This window comes from Apteryx mantelli, chromosome 20, assembly GCF_036417845.1.
Source record: "Apteryx mantelli isolate bAptMan1 chromosome 20, bAptMan1.hap1, whole genome shotgun sequence".
Lineage (NCBI taxonomy): Eukaryota > Metazoa > Chordata > Aves > Apterygiformes > Apterygidae > Apteryx > Apteryx mantelli.
In genome coordinates, this window is record NC_089997.1 from 16,117,477 (window position 1) to 16,139,816 (window position 22,340).

The window sequence follows — 22,340 nt, forward strand, 5'->3', positions numbered from 1 at the left end:
AGGCCATGACCAAGACCAAGGCCAAGGCCAAGGCCAAGACTAAAGCCAAGACCAAGGCCATGACCAAGACCAAGGCCAAGGCCAAGGCCAAGACTAAGGCCAAGACCAAGACTAACACCAAGACCAAGGCCAAGACCAAGACTAAGGCCAAGGCCAACATCAAGGCCAAGAGCAAGGCCAAGGCCAACATCAAGGCCAAGACTAAGGCCAAGGCCAACACCAAGGCCAAGAGCAAGGCCAAGACCAAGACCAAGACTAAGGCCAAGACTAAAGCCAAGACCAAGACCAAGGCCATGACCAAGACCAAGGCCAAGGCAAGGGCAAGACCAAGGCCAAGACCAAGACTTAGGCCAAGGCCAAGGCCAAGAAGGTTCTGCAACACAAGTGACCTCGCCACCATCGCTGGAGCTTTTCTGCCTCCACCTCCACCTCTGGCTGCTCTTGCTCCATGCCCAAATGTCTCCCCGGCTCCTTCCTGCCGTCACCTTGGGCACCATGGCTGCCCCACTGCTGCCTGCGGGAGGACTACAGCTCCCAGCATGCCCCACGGCACCATGGCTGCCCCACAGCTGCCTGCGGGAGGACTACAGCTCCCAGCATGCCCCGCGGCACCATGGCCACCACGAGGCCGAGGTCCGGCAGGGCTCGGGGCTGTTGGGGCCCTGCAGCAATTTGGGGCTGTTTTGGGGTCCGTGGGGACCTTCGGGTCCAGGTCCATAGAGATGGGGCTGAGGGTGTCCTAGACGGTCGCTCCTCCAGGTGACCATAGAGATGTGCTGGAGGCCGGACCGGAGGAGCCACTGGACCATAGAGATGGAGCAGAGGGTGTCCCGGACGTTCGCTCCTCCAGGTGACCATAAAGACACACTGGAGGCTAGACCAGAGGTGCTGCCTGGCCATAGAGATGGGGTGGCTGAGGGTGTCCCAGACAGTCGCTCTTCCAGGCAACCATAGAGATATGCTGGAGGCTGGGCCAGAAGAGCCACCTGCCCATAGAGACGGGCAGGTGTCCCAGACAGTTTTTTCCTCCTGGCAACCATAGAGATGCGCTGGAGGCTGGACCAGAGGTGCCACCTGGCCATAGAGATGGGGCAGAGGGTGTCCCAGACGGTTGCTCCTCCAGGCGACCATAGAGACATGCTGGAGGCTGGCCCAGAGGAAATGCCTAACCATAGAGCTGGAGCACACCGTGTCCTAGATGGTCGCTCCTCCCAGCAACCATAGAGATACGCTGGAGGTCGGACCAGAGGTGCTGCCTGACCATAGAGATGGGGGCCGAGGGTGTCCCGGACAGTCGCTCCTCCAGGCAACCATAGAGACATGCAGGAGGCCTGCCCAGAGGAGCCACCTGACCATAGAGATGGTGTGGGCAGAGCGTTCCCCCAACCATAGAGCCGCTGCACCCCCCCCCCCAGCACGACCCCCCCTCCCGCCGCGGCCGCTCTGGTCCGCACTCTCTGTGTCCGGGAGGGGGCGGGGCCTCGGGCGGGTGTTATGCAAATGAGGCGGCCGGGGGGGCGTTTCCCGGCGCCCTTTGCGCGGAGCTGGCAGCAGCGGTATTGGGGCGGGGGGGGGCTCGGACGCCTGGGCCCCTCGGACGCCTGGGCCCCTCCTGCCCCAGGGGAGGGGTTGGGCTGGGCAGCAACACCAGGACGCCTGGGCCCCTCGGACGCCTGGGCCCGCTCTGAACGAGGGGAAGGGAGTGACCTGGGGCTCTGGGGGGGTCCGAGGGGCCCAGGCGTCCGGGGGGATCGGGGGCACCCAATTCCCCAAGGGGCCCAGGCGTCCGGGCAAGATCCCACCTCACACCATGTCCAAGGGGCCCAGGTGTCCGAGGGGCCCAGGCGTCCGGGCACCCCCAACCCGCCCCCCCCTTCCTTCGTGTACCGAGGACGCCTGGGCCCCTTGGACATGGTGTGAGGTGGGGGACGCCCGGACACCTGGGCCCCTCGGAGAGCCGGTTTCCCCGGACGCCTGGGCCCCTAGGAGAATTGCGTCTCCCGGACGCCTGGGCCCCCCCAATGGCCCTGGGCCCCCCCCAGCTCTGAGGGGCCCAGGCGTCCGGGCTCCCGCCAAGAGTTGCCCCCCTCCCCCTGTATGCAGGGGGCCCAGGCATCCGGGGGAATCAGGGCGACCCAATTCTCTAAGGGGCCCAGGCGTCCGGGACGCCCTGACCAACCCCGCGGGGAACAGAGGGCCCAGGCGTCCGGGGGCATTGGAGGCAGCAGAGGCATTGGAGGGGCCCAGGCGTCCGGGGCTCCCAGACATTCAGGGGGCCCAGGTGTCCTGGGGGGATGCAGGTGTCTGGGGGCGTCCGAGGGGCCCAGGCGTCCGGGTGCCTTCCCAGCTGCCTCTGACGCAGCCCCTGCATGAGGGGCCCAGGCGTCCGGGGACCCCCCACACCTCCCCTGTCACCCTGGGGATGGAGGGCCCAGGCGTCCGTGGGGCCCAGGCGTCCTGGAAGGGCCCAGGCATCCGGGTGTGTCCCCACCCTCCCCCACCCCGCAGCGCATGCACAGAGGGCCCAGGCGTCCGGGTAGCCGCCTCTCTGGACACCTGGGCCCCTCGGACGCCTGGGCCCCCTGCGCGTGTGCTGCAGGGTGGGGGCTGGGGACACTGCAGGACGCCTGGGCCCCTGGGACATGGGGGGGGGAGGGCGGGTCCAGGGGCGTCCGGGGGGCCCAGGCGTCCGGGGGCATCCGAGGCTCAGAGGCACTGGAAGGGCCCAGGTGTCCGGGCGCCTCCCCAGCCCCGCCATGGACGAGGGGCCCAGGCGTCCGGGAGACCCAATGCTCTGAGGGGCCCAGGCGTCCGGGCAACCTACCACCTCATGCCATGGACGAGGGGCCCAGGCGTCCGGGCACCCCTATACATGGGTCAGGGGGCGCCTGAATGTCCAGGTCTCCCGGACGCCTGGGCCCCTCGGACGCCTGGGCCCCTCGGAGAGCCGGTTTCCCCAGACGCCTGGGCCCTCTGTTCCCCGCGGGGTTGGTCAGGGCGTCCCGGACGCCTGGGCCCCTTAGAGACGGGTTGGGGGGGGTGCACGGGGAGGGCGCTCGGACGCCTGGGCCCCTCGGACGCCTGGGCCCCTCGCACACCCCCGGACCCCCCCTCCCCCCCCATGTCCGAGGGGCCCAGGCGTCCTGCAGTGTCCCCAGCCCCCACCCTGCAGCACACGCGCAGGGGGCCCAGGCGTCCGGGGCAGTCCCCAGCCAACCCCCCTTCCCTGTGTCCAGAGAGCCCAGGCGTCTGGGAGGGGCCCAGGCGTCCTCTGTACAGAAGGGAAGGGGGGGGGGTCAGTTTGGGGGTGCCCGGACGCCTGGGCCCCTCGGACATCTGGGTCTCCAGGACGCCTGGGCCCTTCCAGGACGCCTGGGCCCCTCGGACATCTGGGTCCCCCTGACGCCTGGGCCCTTCCAGGACTCCTGGGCCCCTCGGACATCCGGGTCTCCCCGGACGCCTGGGCCCTTCCAGGACTCCTGGGCCCCTCAGACATCTGGGTCCCCCCGGACGCCTGGGCCCTTCCAGGACTCCTGAGCCCCTCGGACATCTGGGTCCCCCCGGACGCCTGGGCCCTTCCAGGACGCCTGGGCCCTTCCAGGACGCTTTCCGCCCCTCGCGCCTCACCAGGAGGGTTCCCTTCGCCCACGCTCCTTTAGACGCGACCCGGCGAGCAAGGCTGGGACTAAGGTCGGATCCAGCCGCGGAATGATGCGGAATCCGAACGGAAAACCGACCTTTTTTAGGGAAGACGGTGGAGGAGGAGGGATGCGCCCGCCTGCCGGACGAGCCGCTGGTCGGACGGTTTCGGTGCCGGCTCGGGGCGGGCGGGTGGGTGCTGGGTGCTGCCTGCCCACGTCCCCCGTGGGGAGCTCCACAGCTGCCCTTCCGGCTCGGAGGTTTGCTCCGGAGCGTCGGCGCACCGGCTGCCCTGGTGGCTCCTAGGCCAAGGCCAAGGCCAAGACTAAGGCCAAGACCAAGACCAAGGCCAAGACCAAGGCAAAGACCAAGACTAAGGCCAAGACCAAGGCCAACATCAAGGCCAAGACCAAAGCCAAGACTAACGCCAAGGCCAAGATCAAGACTAAGGCCAAGACCAAGACTAACGCCAAGACCAAGGCCAAGACCAAGACCAAGGCCATGACCAAGGCCAAGACCAAGACAAATACCAAGACCAAAGCCAAGACCAGGACTAAGGCCAAAACCAAGGCCATGACCAAGACCAAGACCAAGACTAAGGCCAAGACTAAAGCCAAGACCAAGGCCATGACCAAGACCAAGGCCAAGACCAAGACCAAGGCCAACATCAAGGCCAAGACTAAAGCCAAGGCCAAGGCAAGGGCAAGACCAAGGCCAAGGCCAAGACCAAGACCAGACTACAGCCAAGACCAAGGCCAAGTGACCTTGCCACCATCGCTGGAGCTTTTCTGCCTCCACCTCCACCTCTGGCTCCTCTTTCTCCATGCCCAAATGTCTCCCCGGCTCCTTCCTGCCGTCACCTTGTGCACCATGGCTGCCCCACAGCTGCCTGCAGGAGGACTTCAGCTCCCAGCATGCCCCATGGCACCATGGCTGCCCCATGGCTGCCTGCGGGAGGACTACAGCTCCCAGCATGCCCCGCGGCACCATGGCTGCCCCACAGCTGCCTGCGGGAGGACTACAGTTCCCAGCATGCCCCGCGGCACCATGGCCGCCAGGAGGGTGAGGCCGGGCGGGGCTCGGGGCTGTTGGGGCCCTGCAGCAGTTTGGGGCTCTTTTGGGGTCCGGGTCTCGGGGTGACCATAGAGACGGGGCTGAGGATGTCCCAGACGGTCGCTCCTCCAGGTGACCATAGAGATGTGCTGGAGGCCAGACCGGAGGAGCCACTGGACCATAGAGATGGAGCAGAGGGTGTCCTGGACGTTCACTCCTCCAGGTGACCATGGAGACGCGCTGGAGGCCCGCCCAGAGGAGCTGCCGGGCCATCGAGATGGTGTGGGCAGAGCGCCCCCAACCATAGAGCTGCGGCACACCCCCCCCAGCCCGCCCACCTCTCCCGCCGCGGCCGCTCTGGTCCGCGCTCTCGGTGGCCGGGAGGGGGCGGGGCCGCGGGCGGGCGTTATGCAAATGAGGCGGCCGGGGGGGGGCGTTTCCCGGCGGCCTTTGCGCGGTGCCCGGCAGCGGCGGTATTGGGGCGGGGGGGGGAGGGGACCGGACGCCTGGGCCCCTCAGACATGGCGTGAAGGGGGGGGGCGGCTTGGGGGGCGCCCGGATGCCTGGGCCCCTCCATTGCCTGGGTGCTGCGTCCACGCGCTGAGGGGGAGGTGGCTGGGGGGGCTCGGACGCCTGGGCCCCTCAGACGCCTGGGCCCCTTGGACATCTGGGTCCCCCTGGACACCTGGGCCCTTCCAGGACGCCTGGGCCCCTCGGACACCTGGGCCCTTCCAGGACGCCTGGGCCCTTCCAGGACGCCTGGGCCCCTCGGACACCTGGGTCTCCCCGGACGCCTGGGCCCTTCCAGGACGCCTGGGCCCCTCGGACATCTGGGTCTCCCCGGACGCCTGGGCCCTTCCAGGACTCCTGGGCCCCTCGGACATCTGGGTCCCCCCGGACGCCTGGGCCCTTCCCGGACGCTTTCCGCCCCTCGCGCCTCACCGGGAGGGTTCCCTTCGCCCACGCTCCTTTAGACGCGACCCGTCGAGCAAGGCTGGGACTAAGGTCGGATCCAGCTGCGGAATGATGCAGAATCCGAACGGAAAACCGACCTTTTTTAGGGAAGACGGTGGAGGAGGAGGGATGCGCCCGCCTGCCGGACGAGCCGCTGGTCGGACGGTTTCGGTGCCGGCTCGGGGCGGGCGGGTGGGTGCTGGGTGCTGCCTGCCCACGTCCCCCGTGGGGAGCTCCACAGCTGCCCTTCCGGCTTGGAGGTTTGCTCCGGAGCGTCGGCGCACCGGCTGCCCTGGAGGCTCCAAGGCCAAGGCCAAAGCCAAGACCAAGACTAAGGCCAAGACCAAGGCCAAGGCCAAGACTAAGGCCAAGGCCAACATCAAGGCCAACATCAAGGCCAAGACCAAGACTAAGGCCAAGGCCAACATCAAGACAAGGCCAAGGCCAAGGCCAGGACCAAGACCAAGGCCAACATCAAGGCCAAGGCCATGACCAAGGCCATGACCAAGGCCAACATCAAGGCCAAGACTAAGACTAAGGCCAAGGCCAACATCAAGGCCAAGGCCAAGAGCAAGGCGAAGACCAAGGCCAAGACCAAGGCCAAGACTAAAGCCAAGGCCAAGGCCAATTCCAAGACCAAGGCCAAGACCAAGGCCAAGACCAAGACTAAGGCCAAGGCCAAGGCCAAGAAGGTTCTGCAACACAAGTGACCTCGCCACCATCGCTGGAGCTTTTCTGCCTCCACCTCCACCTCTGGCTGCTCTTGCTCCATGCCCAAATGTCTCCCCGGCTCCTTCCTGCTGCCACCTTGGGCACCATGGCTGCCCCACTGCTGCCTGCGGGAGGACTACAGCTCCCAGCATGCCCCATGGCACCATGGCTGCCCCACTGCTGCCTGCGGGAGGACTACAGCTCCCAGCATGCCCTGCGGCACCATGGCCGCCCCACAGCTGCCTGCGGGAGGACTACAGCTCCCAGCATGCCCCGCAGCACCATGGCTGCCCCACAGCTGCCTGCGGGAGGACTACAGCTCCCAGCATGCCCCGCGGCACCATGGCCGCCACGAGGCCGAGGTCGGGTGGGGCTCGGGGCTGTTGGGGCCCTGCAGCAGTTTGGGGCTGTTTTGGGGTCCGGGTCTGGGGGTGACCATAGAGACGGGGCTGAGGGTGTCCTAGACGGTCGCTCCTCCAGGTGACCATAGAGACGTGCTGGAGGCCCACCCAGAGGAGCCATCTGACCATAGAGACGAGGCAGAGGGTGTCCGAGATGGTCGCTCCTCCAGGTGACCATAGAGACATGCTGGAGGCTAGACCAGAGGTGCTGCCTGGCCATAGAGATGGGGCTGAGGGTGTCCCAGACAGTTGCTCTTCCTGGCGACCATAGAGATATGCTGGAGGCTGGACCAGAAGAACCACCTGCCCATAGAGACGGGCAGGTGTCCCAGGCAGTTTTTCCTCCTGGCAACCATAGAGATGCTCTGGAGGCTGGACCAGAGGTGCCACCTGGCCATAGAGATGGGGCAGAGGGTGTCCTAGATGGTTGCTCCTCCAGGCGACCATAGAGACATGCTGGAGGCCCACCCAGAGGAGCCACATGACCATAGAGACGAGATTTGGGGGGGTCCCAGACGGTCGCTCCTCCAGGCGACCATAGAGACATGCTGGAGGCCGGTGCAGAGGTGCTGCCTAATCACAGAGCTGGAGCACACCGTGTCCTAGATGGTCGCTCCTCCCGGCAACCATAGAGATGTGCTGGAGGTCGGACCAGAGGTGCTGATTCACCATAGAGATGGGGCCGAGCGTGTCCCGGACAGTCGCTCCTCCAGGCGACCATAGAGGCGCGCAGGAGGCCCGCCCAGAGGAGCTGCCGGGCCATAGAGACGGTGTGGGCAGAACGCCCCCAACCATAGAGCCGCAGAACTCCCCCCAGCCCGCCCCCCCTCCCGCCGCGGCCGCTCTGGTCCGCGCTCTTGGTGGCCGGGAGGGGGCGGGGCTGAGGGCGGGCGTTATGCAAATGAGGCGGCCGGGGGGCTTTTCCCGGCGGCATTTGCGCAGCGCCGGCAGCGGCAGTATTGGGGTGGGGGGAGGGGAGGGGACCGGACGCCTGGGCCCCTCGGATGCCCCCGGACACCTGGGCTCCCTGCTCCCACCCGACCAAACCTTCCCACCCTTTGCCGCAAGGGGCCCAGGTGTCCGGGGGGGACCCAGATGTCCAAGGGGCCCAGGCATCCTGGAAGGGCCCAGGAGTCCTGGAAGGGCCCAGGCGTCCGGGTGTGTCCTCCCCCTCCCCCACCCCCCAGCACCTGCACAGGGGGCCCAGGCGTCCAGGGCCACCCGAAGGGCCCAGGCGTCCGGGCTCCCTCCCCAGCCCCTCGCTGCCTCTCTGCAGGGCCCAGGCGTCCGAGGGGCCCAGGCGTCCGGGAGACCTGGGCATTCAGGCGCCCCCTGACCCATGTACGGGGGCGCCCGGACGCCTGGGCCCCTCGTCCACGGCATGAGGTGGTAGGTTGCCCGGACGCCTGGGCCCCTCAGAGCATTGGGTCTCCCGGACGCCTGGGCCCCTCGTCCATGGCGGGGCTGGGGAGGCGCCCGGACGCCTGGGCCCTTCCCGTGCCTCTGAGCCTCGGATGCCTGGGCCCCTCGGACCCCCCCCGGACCCCCCCCTCCCCCCCCATGTCCGAGGGGCCCAGGCGTCCGGGCGCCAACAGGCATTCAGGGGGCCCAGGCGTCCGGGTGCCCCCCAAGCCGCCCCCCCCCCCCTTCACCCTGTGTCCGAGGGGCCCAGGCGTCCGAGGGGCCCAGGTGTCCAGAGAGGCGGCTACCCGGACGCCTGGGCCCTCTGTGCATGCGCTGCGGGGTGGGGGAGGGTGGGGACACACCCGGATGCCTGGGCCCTTCCAGGACGCCTGGGCCCCTCGGACGCCTGGGCCCTCCATCCCCAGGGTGACAGGGGAGGTGTGGGGGGTCCCCGGACGCCTGGGCCCCTCATGCAGGGGCTGCGTCAGAGGCAGCTGGGAAGGCAGCCGGACGCCTGGGCCCCTCGGACGCCCCCAGACACCTGCATCCCCCCAGGACACCTGGGCCCCCTGAATGTCTGGGAGCCCCGGACGCCTGGGCCCCTCCAATGCCTCTGCTGCCTCCAATGCCCCCGGACGCCTGGGCCCTCTGTTCCCCGCGGGGTTGGTCAGGGCGTCCCGGACGCCTGGGCCCCTTAGAGAATTGGGTCGCCCTGATTCGCCCGGACGCCTGGGCCCCCTGCACACAGGGGGAGGGGGCAACTCTTGGCAGGGGCCCGGACGCCTGGGCCCCTCAGAGCTGGGGGGGCCCAGGGCCATTGCGGGGGCCCAGGCGTCCGGGAGACCCAGGGCTCTGCGCAAGGGGCCCAGGTGTCCGGGGGAATTGGGGGCACCCAATTCCCCGAGGGGCCCAGGCGTCCGGGGGCAGCGGAGGCAGCGGAGGCATTGGAAGGGCCCAGGCATCTGAGGGGCCCAGGCGTCCGGGAGACCCAGGGCTCTGCGCAAGGGGCCCAGGTGTCCGGGGGAATTGGGGGCACCCAATTCCCCGAGGGGCCCAGGCGTCCGGGGGCAGCGGAGGCAGCGGAGGCATTGGAAAGGCCCAGGCATCTGAGGGGCCCAGGCGTCCGGGCCCCCCCCGCCAAGCCCTGTGACCAGAGGGCCCAGGTGTCCGGGCCCCCTCCAGCTCCAACCACTCTTCCCTAGCTACAAAGGGCCCAGGAGTCCGAGGGGCCCAGGCGTCCAGGACATTCAGGCGCCCACTGACCCTGTACGGGGGCACCCGGACGCCTGGGCCCCCTGTGCAAGGTGGAAGGGGGTCGGGAGCGTGGATTCCCCGGACGCCTGGGCCCCTCGGCTGTGGGGTTGGGGGATCCGGGGGCATCAGAGGGGCCCAGGCGTCCGGGTGCCCCTGTACATGGTCGGGGGGCGCTGGAGTGTCTGGGTGCCCCGGACGCCTGGGCCCCTCGGAGGCCTGGGCCCTGCAGAGAGGCAGCGAGGGGCTGGGGAGGGAGCCCGGACGCCTGGGCCCTTCAGGTGGCCCCGGACGCCTGGGCCCCCTGTGCAGGCGCTGCGGGGTGGGGGAGGGTGGGGACACAGCCGGACGCCTGGGCCCTTCCAGGACTCCTGGGCCCCTTGGACACCTGGGTCCCCCCGGACGCCTGGGCCCTTCCAGGACACCTGGGCCCCTCAGACATCTGGGTCTCCCCGGACACCTGGGCCCCTCGGACACCTGGGTCTCCCAGGACGCCTGGGCCCTTCCAGGACACCTGGGCCCCTCGGACACCTGGGTCTCCCCGGACGCCTGGGCCCTTCCAGGACGCCTGGGCCCCTCGGACACCTGGGTCTCCCCGGACGCCTGGGCCCTTCCAGGACTCCTGGGCCCCTCAGACATCTGGGTCCCCCCGGACGCCTGGGCCCTTCCAGGACGCCTGGGCCCCTCGGACATCTGGGTCTCCCCGGACGCCTGGGCCCTTCCAGGACTCCTGGGCCCCTCAGACATCTGGGTCTCCCCGGACACCTGGGCCCTTCCAGGACGCCTGGGCCCCTCGGACATCTGGGTCCCCCCGGACGCCTGGGCCCTTCCAGGACGCTTTCCGCCCCTCGCGCCTCACCGGGAGGGTTCCCTTCGCCCACGCTCCTTTAGACGCGACCCGTCGAGCAAGGCTGGGACTAAGGTCGGATCCAGCCGCGGAATGATGCGGAATCCGAACGGAAAACCGACCTTTTTTAGGGAAGACAGTGGAGGAGGAGGGATGCGCCCGCCTGCCGGACGAGCCGCTGGTCGGACGGTTTCGGTGCCGGCTCGGGGCGGGCGGGTGGGTGCTGGGTGCTGCCTGCCCACGTCCCCCGTGGGGAGCTCCACAGCTGCCCTTCCGGCTCGGAGGTTTGCTCCGGAGCGTCGGCGCACCGGCTGCCCTGGTGCCTCCAAGGCCAAGGGCAAGACTAACACCAAGAGCAAGGCAAAGACCAAGACTAAGGCCAAGACCAAGGCCAACATCAAGGCCAAGACCAAAGCCAAGACTAACGCCAAGGCCAAGATCAAGACTAAGGCCAAGACCAAGACTAACGCCAAGCCAAGACCCAGAGCAAGGTCAAGACCAAGGCCAAGACCAAGACCAAGGCCATGACCAAGGCCAAGACCAAGACAAATACCAAGACCAAAGCCAAGACCAGGACTAAGGCCAAAACCAAGGCCATGACCAAGACCAAGGCCAAGACTAAGGCCAAGGCCAACATCAAGGCCAAGAGCAAGGCCAAGACCAAGACCAAGACTAAGGCCAAGACTAAAGCCAAGACCAAGGCCATGACCAAGACCAAGGCCAAGACCAAGACCAAGACCAAGGCCAACATCAAGGCCAAGACTAAGACCAAGACCAAGGCCAACATCAAGGCCAAGACTAAAGCCAAGACCAAGGCCAAGGCCAACATCAAGGCCAAGACTAAAGCCAAGGCCAAGGCAAGGGCAAGACCAAGGCCAAGGCCAAGACCAAGACTAAGACTACAGCCAAGACCAAGGCCAAGTGACCTCGCCACCATCGCTGGAGCTTTTCTGCCTCCACCTCCACCTCTGGCTCCTCCTTCTCCATGCCCAAATGTCTCCCCGGCTCCTTCCTGCCGTCACCTTGGACACCATGGCTGCCCCACAGCTGCCTGCAGGAGGACTACAGCTCCCAGCATGCCCTGAAGCACCATGGCTGCCCCATGGCTGCCTGCGGGAGGACTACAGCTCCCAGCATGCCCCGCGGCACCATGGCTGCCCCACAGCTGCCTGCAGGAGGACTACAGTTCCCAGCATGCCCCGCTGTACCATGGCTGCCCCACAGCTGCCTGCGGGAGGACTACAGCTCCCAGCATGCCCCGCGGCACCATGGCCACCACAAGGCCGAGGTCGGGCAGGGCTCGGGGCTGTTGGGGCCCTGCAGCAGTTTGGGGCTGTTTTGGGTTCCAGGTCTGGGGGTGACCATAGAGACGGGGCTGAGGGTGTCCTAGACGTTCGCTCCTCCAGGTGACCATAGAGATGTGCTGGAGGTCGGACCAGAGGAGCCACTTGACCATAGAGACAGAGCAGAGGGTGTCCTGGACGTTCGCTCCTCCAGGTGACCATAGAGACACGCTGGAGGCTAGACCAGAGGTGCTTCCTGGCCATAGAGATGGGGCTGAGGGTGTCCCAGACAGTCGCTCTTCCAGGTGACCATAGAGATATGCTGGAGGCTGGACCAGAAGAGCCACCTGCCCTTAGAGACGGGAGGGTGTCCCAGACAGTTTTTCCTTCTGGCAACCATAGAGATGCGGTGGAGGCTGGACCAGAGGTGCCACCTGCCCATAGAGATGGGGCAGAGGGCGTCCCAGACGGTCGCTCCTCCAGGCGACCATAGAGACATGCTGGAGGCCGGCCCAGAGGTGCTGCCTAATCATAGAGCTGGAGCACACCGTGTCCTAGATGGTCGCTCCTCCCGGCAACGATAGAGATGTGCTGGAGGTCGGACCAGAGGTGCTGCCTGACCATAGAGATGGCACTGAGGGGGGTCCCGGACAGTCGTTCCTCCAGGCGACCATAGAGGCGCGCAGGAGGCCTGCCCAGAGGAGCTGCCTGGCCATAGAGACGGTGTGGGCAGAGCGTCCCCCCAACCATAGAGCCGCGGCACTGCTCAGCCCGCCCCCCCTCCCGCCGCAGCTGCTCTGGTCCGCGATCTCGATGCCCGGGAGGGGGCGGGGCCACAGACGGGCATTATGCAAATGAGGCGGCCAGGGGGGGCGTTTCCCGGCGGCCTTTGCGCGGCGCCCAGCAGCGGCTGTATTGGGGTGGGGGGGGGGAGGGGACCAGACGCCTGGGCCCCTCGGACGCCTGGGCCCCTCGGACACGGAGTGAAGGGGGCGGGGCTTGGGGGGCACTCGGACGCCTGGGCCCCCTGAATGCCTGCGGCGCCCGGACGCCTGGGCCCCTCCATTGCCTGGGTGCCGCGTCCACGCGCTGAGGGGGAGGCGGCTGGGGGGGGCTCGGACGCCTGGGCCCCTCAGACGCCTGGGCCCCTCCTGCACCAGGGCAGGGGTTCGGCTGGGCAGAGACGCCAGGACGCCTGGGCCCCCTGAATGCCCGGGTCTCCCGGACGCCTGGGCCCCTCGGACGCCTGGGCCCCCTGCACGTGTGCTACAGGGTGGGGGCTGGGGACACTGCAGGACGCCTGGGCCCCTGGGACATGGGGGGGGAGGGCGGGTCCGGGGGCATCCGAGGCTCAGAGGCACTGGAAGGGCCCAGGCGTCCAGGTGCCTCCCCAGCCCCACCATGGACGCGGGGCCCAGGCGTCCGGGAGACCCAATGCTCTGAGGGGCCCAGGCGTCCGGGCAACCTACCACCTCATGCCATGGACGAGGGGCCCAGGCGTCCGGGTGCCCCCGTACATGGGTCAGGGGGCACCTGAATGCCCAGGTCTCCCGGACGCCTGGGCCCCTCGGACGCCTGGGCCCCTCGGAGAGCCGGTTTCCCCAGACGCCTGGGCCCTCTGTTCCCCGCGGGGTTGGTCAGGGCGTCCCGGACGCCTGGGCCCCTTAGAGACGGGTTGGGGGGGTGTGTGGGGAGGGCGCTCGGACGCCTGGGCCCCTGGGACGCCTGGGCCCCTCGCACACCCCCGGACCCCCCCCTCCCCCCCCATGTCCGAGGGGCCCAGGCGTCCTGCAGTGTCCCCAGCCCCCACCCTGCACCACACGCGCAGGGGGCCCAGGAGTCCGGGGCAGTCCCCAGCCAACCCCCCTTCCCTGTGTCCAGAGAGCCCAGGCGTCTGGGAGGGGCCCAGGCGTCCTCTGTACAGAAGGGAAGGGGGGGGGTCAGTTTGGGGGTGCCCGGATGCCTGGGCCCCTCGGACATCTGGGTCCCCCCGGACGCCTGGGCCCTTCCAGGACGCCTGGGCCCCTCGGACATCTGGGTCCCCCCGGACGCCTGGGCCCTTCCAGGACGCCTGGGCCCCTCGGACATCTGGGTCCCCCCGGACGCCTGGGCCCTTCCAGGACGCCTGGGCCCCTCGGACATCAGGGTCTCCCCAGACGCCTGGGCCCTTCCAGGACTCCTGGGCCCCTCGGACATCTGAGTCTCCCCGGACGCCTGGGCCCTTCCAGGACGCCTGGGCCCCTCGGACATCTGGGTCCCCCCGGACGCCTGGGCCCTTCCAGGACTCCTGAGCCCCTCGGACATCTGGGTCTCCCCGGACGCCTGGGCCCCTCGGACATCTGGGTCTCCCCGGACGCCTGGGCCCTTCCAGGACGCCTGGGCCCCTCAGACATCTGGGTCTCCAGGACGCCTGGGCCCTTCCAGGACGCCTGGGCCCCTTGGACACCTGGGTCCCGCCGGACGCCTGGGCCCTTCCAGGACGCCTGGGCCCTTCCAGGACGCCTGGGCCCCTCGGACATCTGGGTCTCCAGGACGCCTGGGCCCTTCCAGGACGCCTGGGCCCCTCGGACGCCTGGGCCCTTCCAGGACGCCTGGGCCCCTCGGACATCTGGGCCCCCCCGGACGCCTGGGCCCTTCCAGGACGCCTGGGCCCCTCGGACATCTGGGCCCCCCCGGACGCCTGGGCCCTTCCAGGACGCCTGGGCCCTTCCAGGACTCCTGGGCCCCTCGGACATCTGGGTCTCCAGGACGCCTGGGCCCTTCCAGGACTCCTGGGCCCTTCTAGGACGCCTGGGCCCCTCGGACATCTGGGTCTACCCGGACACCTGGGCCCTTCCAGGACGCCTGGGCCCCTCGGACATCTGGGACCCCCGGACGCCTGGGCCCTTCCAGGACTCCTGGGCCCCTCGGACACCTGGGCCCTTCCAGGACTCCTGGGCCCCTCGGACGTCTGGGTCCCCCCGGACGCCTGGGCCCTTCCAGGACGCCTGGGCCCTTCCAGGACTCCTGGGCCCCTCGGACACCTGGGCCCTTTGGACATCTCAGTCTCCCAGGACGCCTGGGCCCTTCCAGGACGCCTGGGCCCCTCAAAGATCTGGGTCCCCCCGGACGCCTGGGCCCTTCCAGGACGCCTGGGCCCCTCGGACACCTGGGCTCTTCCAGGACGCCTGGGCCCTTCCAGGACGCCTGGGCCCCTCGGACATCTGAGTCTCCCCGGACGCCTGGGCCCTTCCAGGACGCCTGGGCCCCTCGGACACCTGGGTCTCCAGGACGCCTGGGCCCTTCCAGGACGCCTGGGCCCTTCCACGACTCCTGGGCCCTTCCAGGACTTCTGGGCCCCTCGGACACCTGGGTCTCCCTCGGACGCCTGGGCCCTTCCAGGACTCCTGGGCCCCTCGGACACCTGGGTCTCCCCGGACGCCTGGGCCCTTCCAGGACGCCTGGGCCCCTCGGACATCTGGGCCCTTCCAGGACTCCTGGGCCCTTCCAGGACTCCTGGGCCCCTCGGACACCTGGGTCTCCCCGGACGCCTGGGCCCTTCCAGGACTCCTGGGCCCCTCTGACATCTCAGTCTCCCCGGATGCCTGGGCCCTTCCAGGACTCCTGGGCCCCTCGGACATCTGGGTCTCCCTCGGACACCTGGGCCCTTCCAGGACGGCTGGGCCCCTCGGACATCTGGGTCCCCCCGGACGCCTGGGCCCTTCCAGGACTCCTGGGCCCCTTGGACATCTGGGCTCTTCCAGGACGCCTGGGCCCTTCCAGGACGCCTGGGCCCCTCGGACATCTGAGTCTCCCCGGACGCCTGGGCCCTTCCAGGACGCCTGGGCCCCTCGGACACCTGGGTCTCCCCGGACGCCTGGGCCCTTCCAGGATGCCTGGGCCCCTCAGACATCTGGGCCCTTCCAGGACTCCTGGGCCCTTCCAGGACTCCTGGGCCCCTCGGACATCCGGGTCCCCCCGGACGCCTGGGCCCTTCCAGGACGCCTGGGCCCCTCGGACATCTGGGTCTTCAGGACGCCTGGGCCCTTCCAGGACGCCTGGGCCCCTCGGACATCTGGGTCTCCCCGGACATCTGGGTCTCCAGGACGCCTGGGCCCCTCGGACGCCTGGGCCCCTCGGACATCTGGGTCTCCCCGGACGCCTGGGCCCTTCCAGGACGCCTGGGCCCTTCCAGGACGCTTTCCGCCCCTCGCGCCTCACCGGGAGGGTTCCCTTCGCCCACGCTCCTTTAGACGCGACCCGTCGAGCAAGGCTGGGACTAAGGTTGGATCCAGCCGCGGAATGATGCGGAATCCGAACGGAAAACCGACCTTTTTTAGGGAAGACGGTGGAGGAGGAGGGATGCGCCCGCCTGCCGGACGAGCCGCTGGTCGGACGGTTTCGGTGCCGGCTCGGGGCGGGCGGGTGGGTGCTGGGTGCTGCCTGCCCACGTCCCCCGTGGGGAGCTCCACAGCTGCCCTTCCGGCTCGGAGGTTTGCTCCGGAGCGTCGGCGCATCGGCTGCCCTGGTGGCTCCTAGGCCAAGACTAAGGCCAAGACTAACACCAAGACCAAGGCCAAGACCAAGACAAAGGCCAAAGCCAAGACCAAAGCCAAGACCAAGACTAACACCAAGGCCAAGACCAAGAACAAGACTAAAGCCAAGACTAAAGCCAAGACCAAGGCCAAGACTAAGGCCAAGGCCAACATCAAGGCCAAGGCCTAGGCCAATGCCAAGACTAAGGCCAAGACCAAGGCCAAGGCCAAAACCAAGGCCAAGGTAAGGGCAAGACCAAGGCCAAGAATAAGCCAAGACCAAGACTAAGGCCAAAGCTAAGACCAAAGCCAAGCCCAAGACTAACGCCAAGGCCAAGACCAAGACTAACGCCAAGACCAAGGCCAAGACCAAGACTAACGCCAAGGCCAAGGCCAAGACCAAGGCAAAGGCCAAGACTAAGGCCAAGACCAAGACCAAGGCCATGACCAAGGCAAAGGCCAAGACTAAGGCCAAGGCCAAGATCAAGGCCAAGACCAAGACTAAGGCCAAGGCCAAGGCCAAGGCCAAGATTAAAGCCAAGGCCAAGATCAAGACTAAGGACAAGATCAAGACCAAGGCCAAGACCAATATCAAGGCCAAGACCAAGACTAAGGCCAAGACCAAGGCCAAGACTAAAGCCAAGGCCAAGATCAAGGCCAAGACTAAGGCCAAAGCCAAGACCAAAGCCAAGCCCAAGACTAACACCAAGGTCAAGACCAAGACTAATGCCAAGACCAAGGCCAAGACCAGAACTAAGGCCAAAACCAAGGCCAAGACCAAGGCCAAGACCAAGGCCAAGGCAAGGGCAAGACCAAGACCAAGGCCAAGACCAAAGCCAAAGCCAAGACCAAGACTAAGACTACAGCCAAGAACAAGGCCAAGTGACCTCGCCACCATCGCTGGAGCTTTTCTGCCTCCACCTCCACCTCCGGCTCCTCTTTCTCCATGCCCAAATGTCTCCCCGGCTCCTTCCTGCCGTCACCTTGGGCACCATGGCTGTCCCACAGCTGCCTGCGGGAGGACTACAGCTCCCAGCATGCCCCATGGCACCATGGCCGCCCCACAGCTGCCTGCAGGAGGACTACAGCTCCCAGCATGCCCTGCAGCACCATGGCTGCCCCACAGCTGCCTGCAGGAGGACTACAGTTCCCAGCATGCCCCGCTGTACCATGGCCGCCAGGAGGCCGAGGTCGGGTGAGGCTCGGGGCTGTTGGGGCCCTGCAGCAGTTTGGGGCTGTTTTGGGGTCCGGGTCTGGGGGTGACCATAGAGACGGGGCTGAGGGTGTCCTAGACGGTCGCTCCTCCAGGTGACCATAGAGATGTGCTGGAGGCTGGACCGGAGGAGCCACTGGACCATAGAGATGGAGCAGAGGGTGTCCTGGACGTTCACTCCTCCAGGTGACCATGGAGACGTGCTGGAGGTCCGCCCAGAGGAGCCACTTGACCATAGAGACGAGGTTGGGGGGGGGTCCCAGACGGTCGCTCCTCCAGGCGACCATAGAGACATGCTGGAGGCCGGCGCAGAGGTGCTGCCTAACCATAGAGCTGGAGCACACTGTGTCCTAGATGGTCACTCCTCCCGGCAACCATAGAGATGAGCTGGAGGTCGGACCAGAGGTGCTGCCTGGCCATAGAGATGGGACCGAGGGTGTCCCGGACAGTCGCTCCTCCAGGAGACCATAGAGACGCGCAGGAGACCCGCCCAGAGGAGCCGCCTGGCCATAGAGACAGTGTGGGCAGAGCGTCCCCAACCATAGAGCCGCGGCACCACCCCCAGCCCGCCCCCCCCTTCCGCCGCGGCCGCTCTGGTCCGCGCTCTCGGTGGCCAGGAGGGGGCGGGGCCGCGGGCGGGCGTTATGCAAATGAGGCGGCCGGGGGGGGCGTTTCCCAGCGGCCTTTGCGCGGTGCCCGGCAGCAGCGGTATTGGGGCGGGGGGGGGGAGGGGACCGGACGCCTGGGCCCCTCGGACATGGCGTGAAGGGGGGGGGCGGCTTGGGGGGCGCCCGGACGCCTGGGCCCCTCCATTGCCTGGGTGCCGCGTCCACGCGCTGAGGGGGAGGCGGCCGGGGGGGGCTCGGACGCCTGGGCCCCTCGGACGTCTCGGCCCCTCCTGCACCAGGGCAGGGGTTCGGCTGGGCAGAGACGCCAGGACGCCTGGGCCCCCTGAATGCCCGGGTCTCCCGGACGCCTGGGCCCCTCGGACGCCTGGGCCCCCTGCACGTGTGCTACAGGGTGGGGGCTGGGGACACTGCAGGACGCCTGGGCCCCTGGGACATGGGGGGGGAGGGGGGGTCCAGGGGCGTCCGGGGGGCCCAGGCGTCCGGGGGCATCCGAGGCTCAGAGGCACTGGAAGGGCCCAGGTGTCCGGGCGCCTCCCCAGCCCCGCCATGGACGAGGGGCCCAGGCGTCCGGGAGACCCAATGCTCTGAGGGGCCCAGGCGTCCGGGCACCCCCATACATGGGTCAGGGGGCGCCTGAATGCCCAGGTCTCCCGGACGCCTGGGCCCCTCGGACGCCTGGGCCCCTCGGAGAGCCGGTTTCCCCAGACGCCTGGGCCCTCTGTTCCCCGCGGGGTTGGTCAGGGCGTCCCGGACGCCTGGGCCCCTTAGAGACGGGTTGGGGGGGGTGCACGGGGAGGGCGCTCAGACGCCTGGGCCCCTCGGACATCTGGGTCTCCCTGGACGCCTGGGCCCTTCCAGGACGCCTGGGCCCCTCAGACATCTGGGTCCCCCCGGACACCTGGGCCCTTCCAGGACGCCTGGGCCCCTCGGACACCTGGTTCCCCCCGGACACCTGGGCCCTTCCAGGATGCCTGGGCCCCTCGGACATCTGGGTCTCCCCGGACGCCTGGGCCCTTCCAGGACGCTTTCCGCCCCTCGCGCCTCACCGGGAGGGTTCCCTTCGCCCACGCTCCTTTAGACGCGACCCGGCGAGCAAGGCTGGGACTAAGGTCGGATCCAGCTGCGGAATGATGCGGAATCCGAACGGAAAACCGACCTTTTTTAGGGAAGACGGTGGAGGAGGAGGGATGCGCCCGCCTGCCGGACGAGCCGCTGGTCGGACGGTTTCGGTGCCGGCTCGGGGCGGGCGGGTGGGTGCTGGGTGCTGCCTGCCCACGTCCCCCGTGGGGAGCTCCACAGCTGCCCTTCCGGCTCGGAGGTTTGCTCCGGAGCGTCGGCGCACCGGCTGCCCTGGTGGCTCCTAGGCCAAGGCCAAGACTAAGGCCAAGGCCAAGGCCAAGACCAAGACTAAGGCCAAGACCAAGGCCAAGGCCAAGACCAAGGCCAACATCAAGGCCAAGGCCAAGGCCAAGACTAACGCCAAGACCAAGACTAACGCCAAGCCCAAGACCAAGACCAAGGCCAAGGCCAAGTCCAATATCAAGGCCAAGACCCAGAGCAAGGTCAAGACCAAGGCCAAGACCAAGACTAAGGCCAAGGCCAAAGCCAAGAGCAAGGCCAAGGCCAACATCAAGGCCAAGACTAAGGCCAAGGCCAAGATCAAGACTAAGGCCAAGACCAAGACCAAGGCCAAGGCTAAAAGCAAGCCAAGGCCAATATCAAGGCCAAGACCAAGGCCAAGACTAAGGCCAAGGCCAAGATCAAGACTAAGGCCAAGACCAAGGCCAAGGCCAAGGCTAAAACCAAGCCAAGGCCAAGGCCAAGATCAAGGCCAAGACCAAGGCCAAGACCAAGACTAAGGCCAAGGCCAAGGCCAACATCAAGGCCAAGACCAAAGCCAAGACCAAGACTAAGGCCAAGACCAAGGCCAAGGCCATGACCAAGGCCAAGGCCAAGGCCAAGGCCAACATCAAGGCCAAGGTCAAGGCCAAGGCCAAGACTAAAGCCAAGGCCAAGGCCAAGGCCCTGACCAAGGCCAAGGCCAACATCAAGGCCAAGACCAAAGCCAAGACCAAGACTAAGGCCAAGGCCAACATCAAGGCCAAGGCCAAGACTAAGGCCAAGACTAAGGCCAAGACCAAGACCAAAGCCAAGGCGAAAACCAAGCCAAGGCCAAGGCCAAGATCAAGGCCAAGACCAAGGCCAAGGCCAAGACCAAAGCCAAGACTAAAGCCAAGGCCAAGATCAAGGCCAAGACTAAGGCCAAGACCAAGGCCAAGGCAAGGGCAAGACCAAGGCCAAGACTAAAGCCAAGACCAAGACTAAGGCCAAAGCCAAGACCAAAGCCAAGACCAAGACTAACACCAAGGTCAAGACCAAGACTAACGCCAAGACCAAGGCCAAGACCAGGACTAAGGCCAAAACCAAGGCCATGACCAAGACCAAGGCCAAGACTAAGGCCAAAGCCAACATCAAGGCCAAGACCAAGATGAAGGCCAAGGCCAAGGCTAAGACTAAAGCCAAGGCCAAGGCCAAGGCCAAAGCCAAGACCAAGGCCAAGTGACCTCGCCACCATCGCTGGAGCTTTTCTACCTCCACCTCCACCTCTGGCTCCTCTTGCTCCATGCCCAAATGTCTCCCCGGCTCCTTCCTGCTGCCACCTTGTGCCCCATGGCTGCCCCACTGCTGCCTGCGGGAGGACTACAGCTCCCAGCATGCCCCGCGGCACCATGGCTGCCCCACAGCTGCCTGCAGGAGGACTACAGCTCCCAGCATGCCCTGTGGCACCATGGCCGCCAGGAGGCCGAGGTCGGGCAGGGCTCGGGGCTGTTGGGGCCCTGCAGCAGTTTGGGGCTGTTTTGGGGTCCGGGGGGACCTTCGGGTCCGGGTCTGGGGGTGACCATAGAGACGGGGTTGAGGGTGTCCTAGACGGTCGCTCCTCCAGGTGACCATAGAGATGTGCTGGAGGCTGGACCGGAGGAGCCACTGGACCATAGAGATGGAGCAGAGGGTGTCCTGGACGTTCACTCCTCCAGGTGACCATGGAGACGTGCTGGAGGTCCGCCCAGAGGAGCCACTTGACCATAGAGACGAGGTTTGGGGGGGGTCCCAGACGGTCGCTCCTCCAGGCGACCATAGAGACATGCTGGAGGCCAGCGCAGAGGTGCTGCCTAACCATAGAGCTGGAGCACACCGTGTCCTAGATGGTCGCTCCTCCCGGCAACCATAGAGATGAGCTGGAGGTCAGACCAGAGGTGCTGCCTGACCATAGAGATGGGACCGAGGGTGTCCCGGACAGTCGCTCCTCCAGGAGACCATAGAGACGCGCAGGAGACCCGCCCAGAGGAGCCGCCTGGCCATAGAGACAGTGTGGGCAGAGCGTCCCCAACCATAGAGCCGCGGCACCACCCCCAGCCCGCCCCCCCCTTCCGCCGCGGCCGCTCTGGTCCGCGCTCTCGGTGGCCAGGAGGGGGCGGGGCCGCGGGCGGGCGTTATGCAAATGAGGCGGCCGGGGGGGGGCGTTTCCCGGCGGCCTTTGCGCGGTGCCCGGCAGCGGCGGTATTGGGGCGGGGGGGGGACGGGACCGGACGCCTGGGCCCCTCCATTGCCTGGGTGCCGCATCCACGCGCTGAGGGGGAGGCGGCTGGGGGGGGCTCGGACGCCTGGGCCCCTCGGACGTCTCGGCCCCTCCTGCACCAGGACAGGGGTTCGGCTGGGCAGAGACGCCAGGACGCCTGGGCCCCCTGAATGCCCGGGTCTCCCGGACGCCTGGGCCCCTCGGACGCCTGGGCCCCCTGCACGTGTGCTACAGGGTGGGGGCTGGGGACACTGCAGGACGCCTGGGCCCCTGGGACATGGGGGGGGAGGGGGGGTCCGGGGGCGTCCGAGGCTCAGAGGCACTGGAAGGGCCCAGGCGTCCAGGCGCCTCCCCAGCCCCACCATGGACGAGGGGCCCAGGCTTCCGGGAGACCCAATGCTCTGAGGGGCCCAGGCGTCCGGGCAACCTACCACCTCATGCCACGGACGAGGGGCCCAGGCGTCCGGGCGCCCCCGTACATGGGTCAGGGGGAGCCTGAATGCCCAGGTCTCCCGGACGCCTGGGCCGCTCGGACGCCTGGGCCCTGCAGAGAGGCAGCGAGGGGCTGGGGAGGGAGCCCGGACGCCTGGGCCCTTCGGGTGGCCCCGGACGCCTGGGCCCCGTGCACATGGGGGAAGGTGGTTGGGAGCAGGGATTCCCCGGACACCTGGGCCCCTCGGCTGTGGGGTTAGGGGGTCTGGAGGCGTCCGAGGGGCCCAGGCGTCCTGGAAGGACCCAGGCGTCCGGGGGGACCTAGATGTCCGAGGGGCCCAGGAATCCTGGAAGGGCCCAGGCGTCCGGGGAGACCCAGGTGTCCGAGGGGCCCACGAGTCCTGGAAGGGCCCAGGCGTCCGGGGAGACCCA

General features: G+C 67.7%; 1 protein-coding gene across 1 annotated transcript; it reads left to right on the top strand.

Annotated features, from left to right (window-relative positions):
• The first annotated feature begins 10,784 nt into the window (after window positions 1-10,784).
• LOC136993814 (neurofilament heavy polypeptide-like) lies at window positions 10,785-20,462 on the top strand. The gene is made up of 7 exons (XM_067308761.1): window positions 10,785-10,908; window positions 15,863-15,912; window positions 16,062-16,241; window positions 16,546-16,857; window positions 17,366-17,515; window positions 19,360-19,600; window positions 20,245-20,462. Exons 1-7 carry the CDS (start codon window positions 10,785-10,787, stop codon window positions 20,460-20,462), a joined length of 1,275 nt encoding a protein of 424 aa, XP_067164862.1.
• The last annotated feature ends 1,878 nt before the right edge of the window (window positions 20,463-22,340 follow it).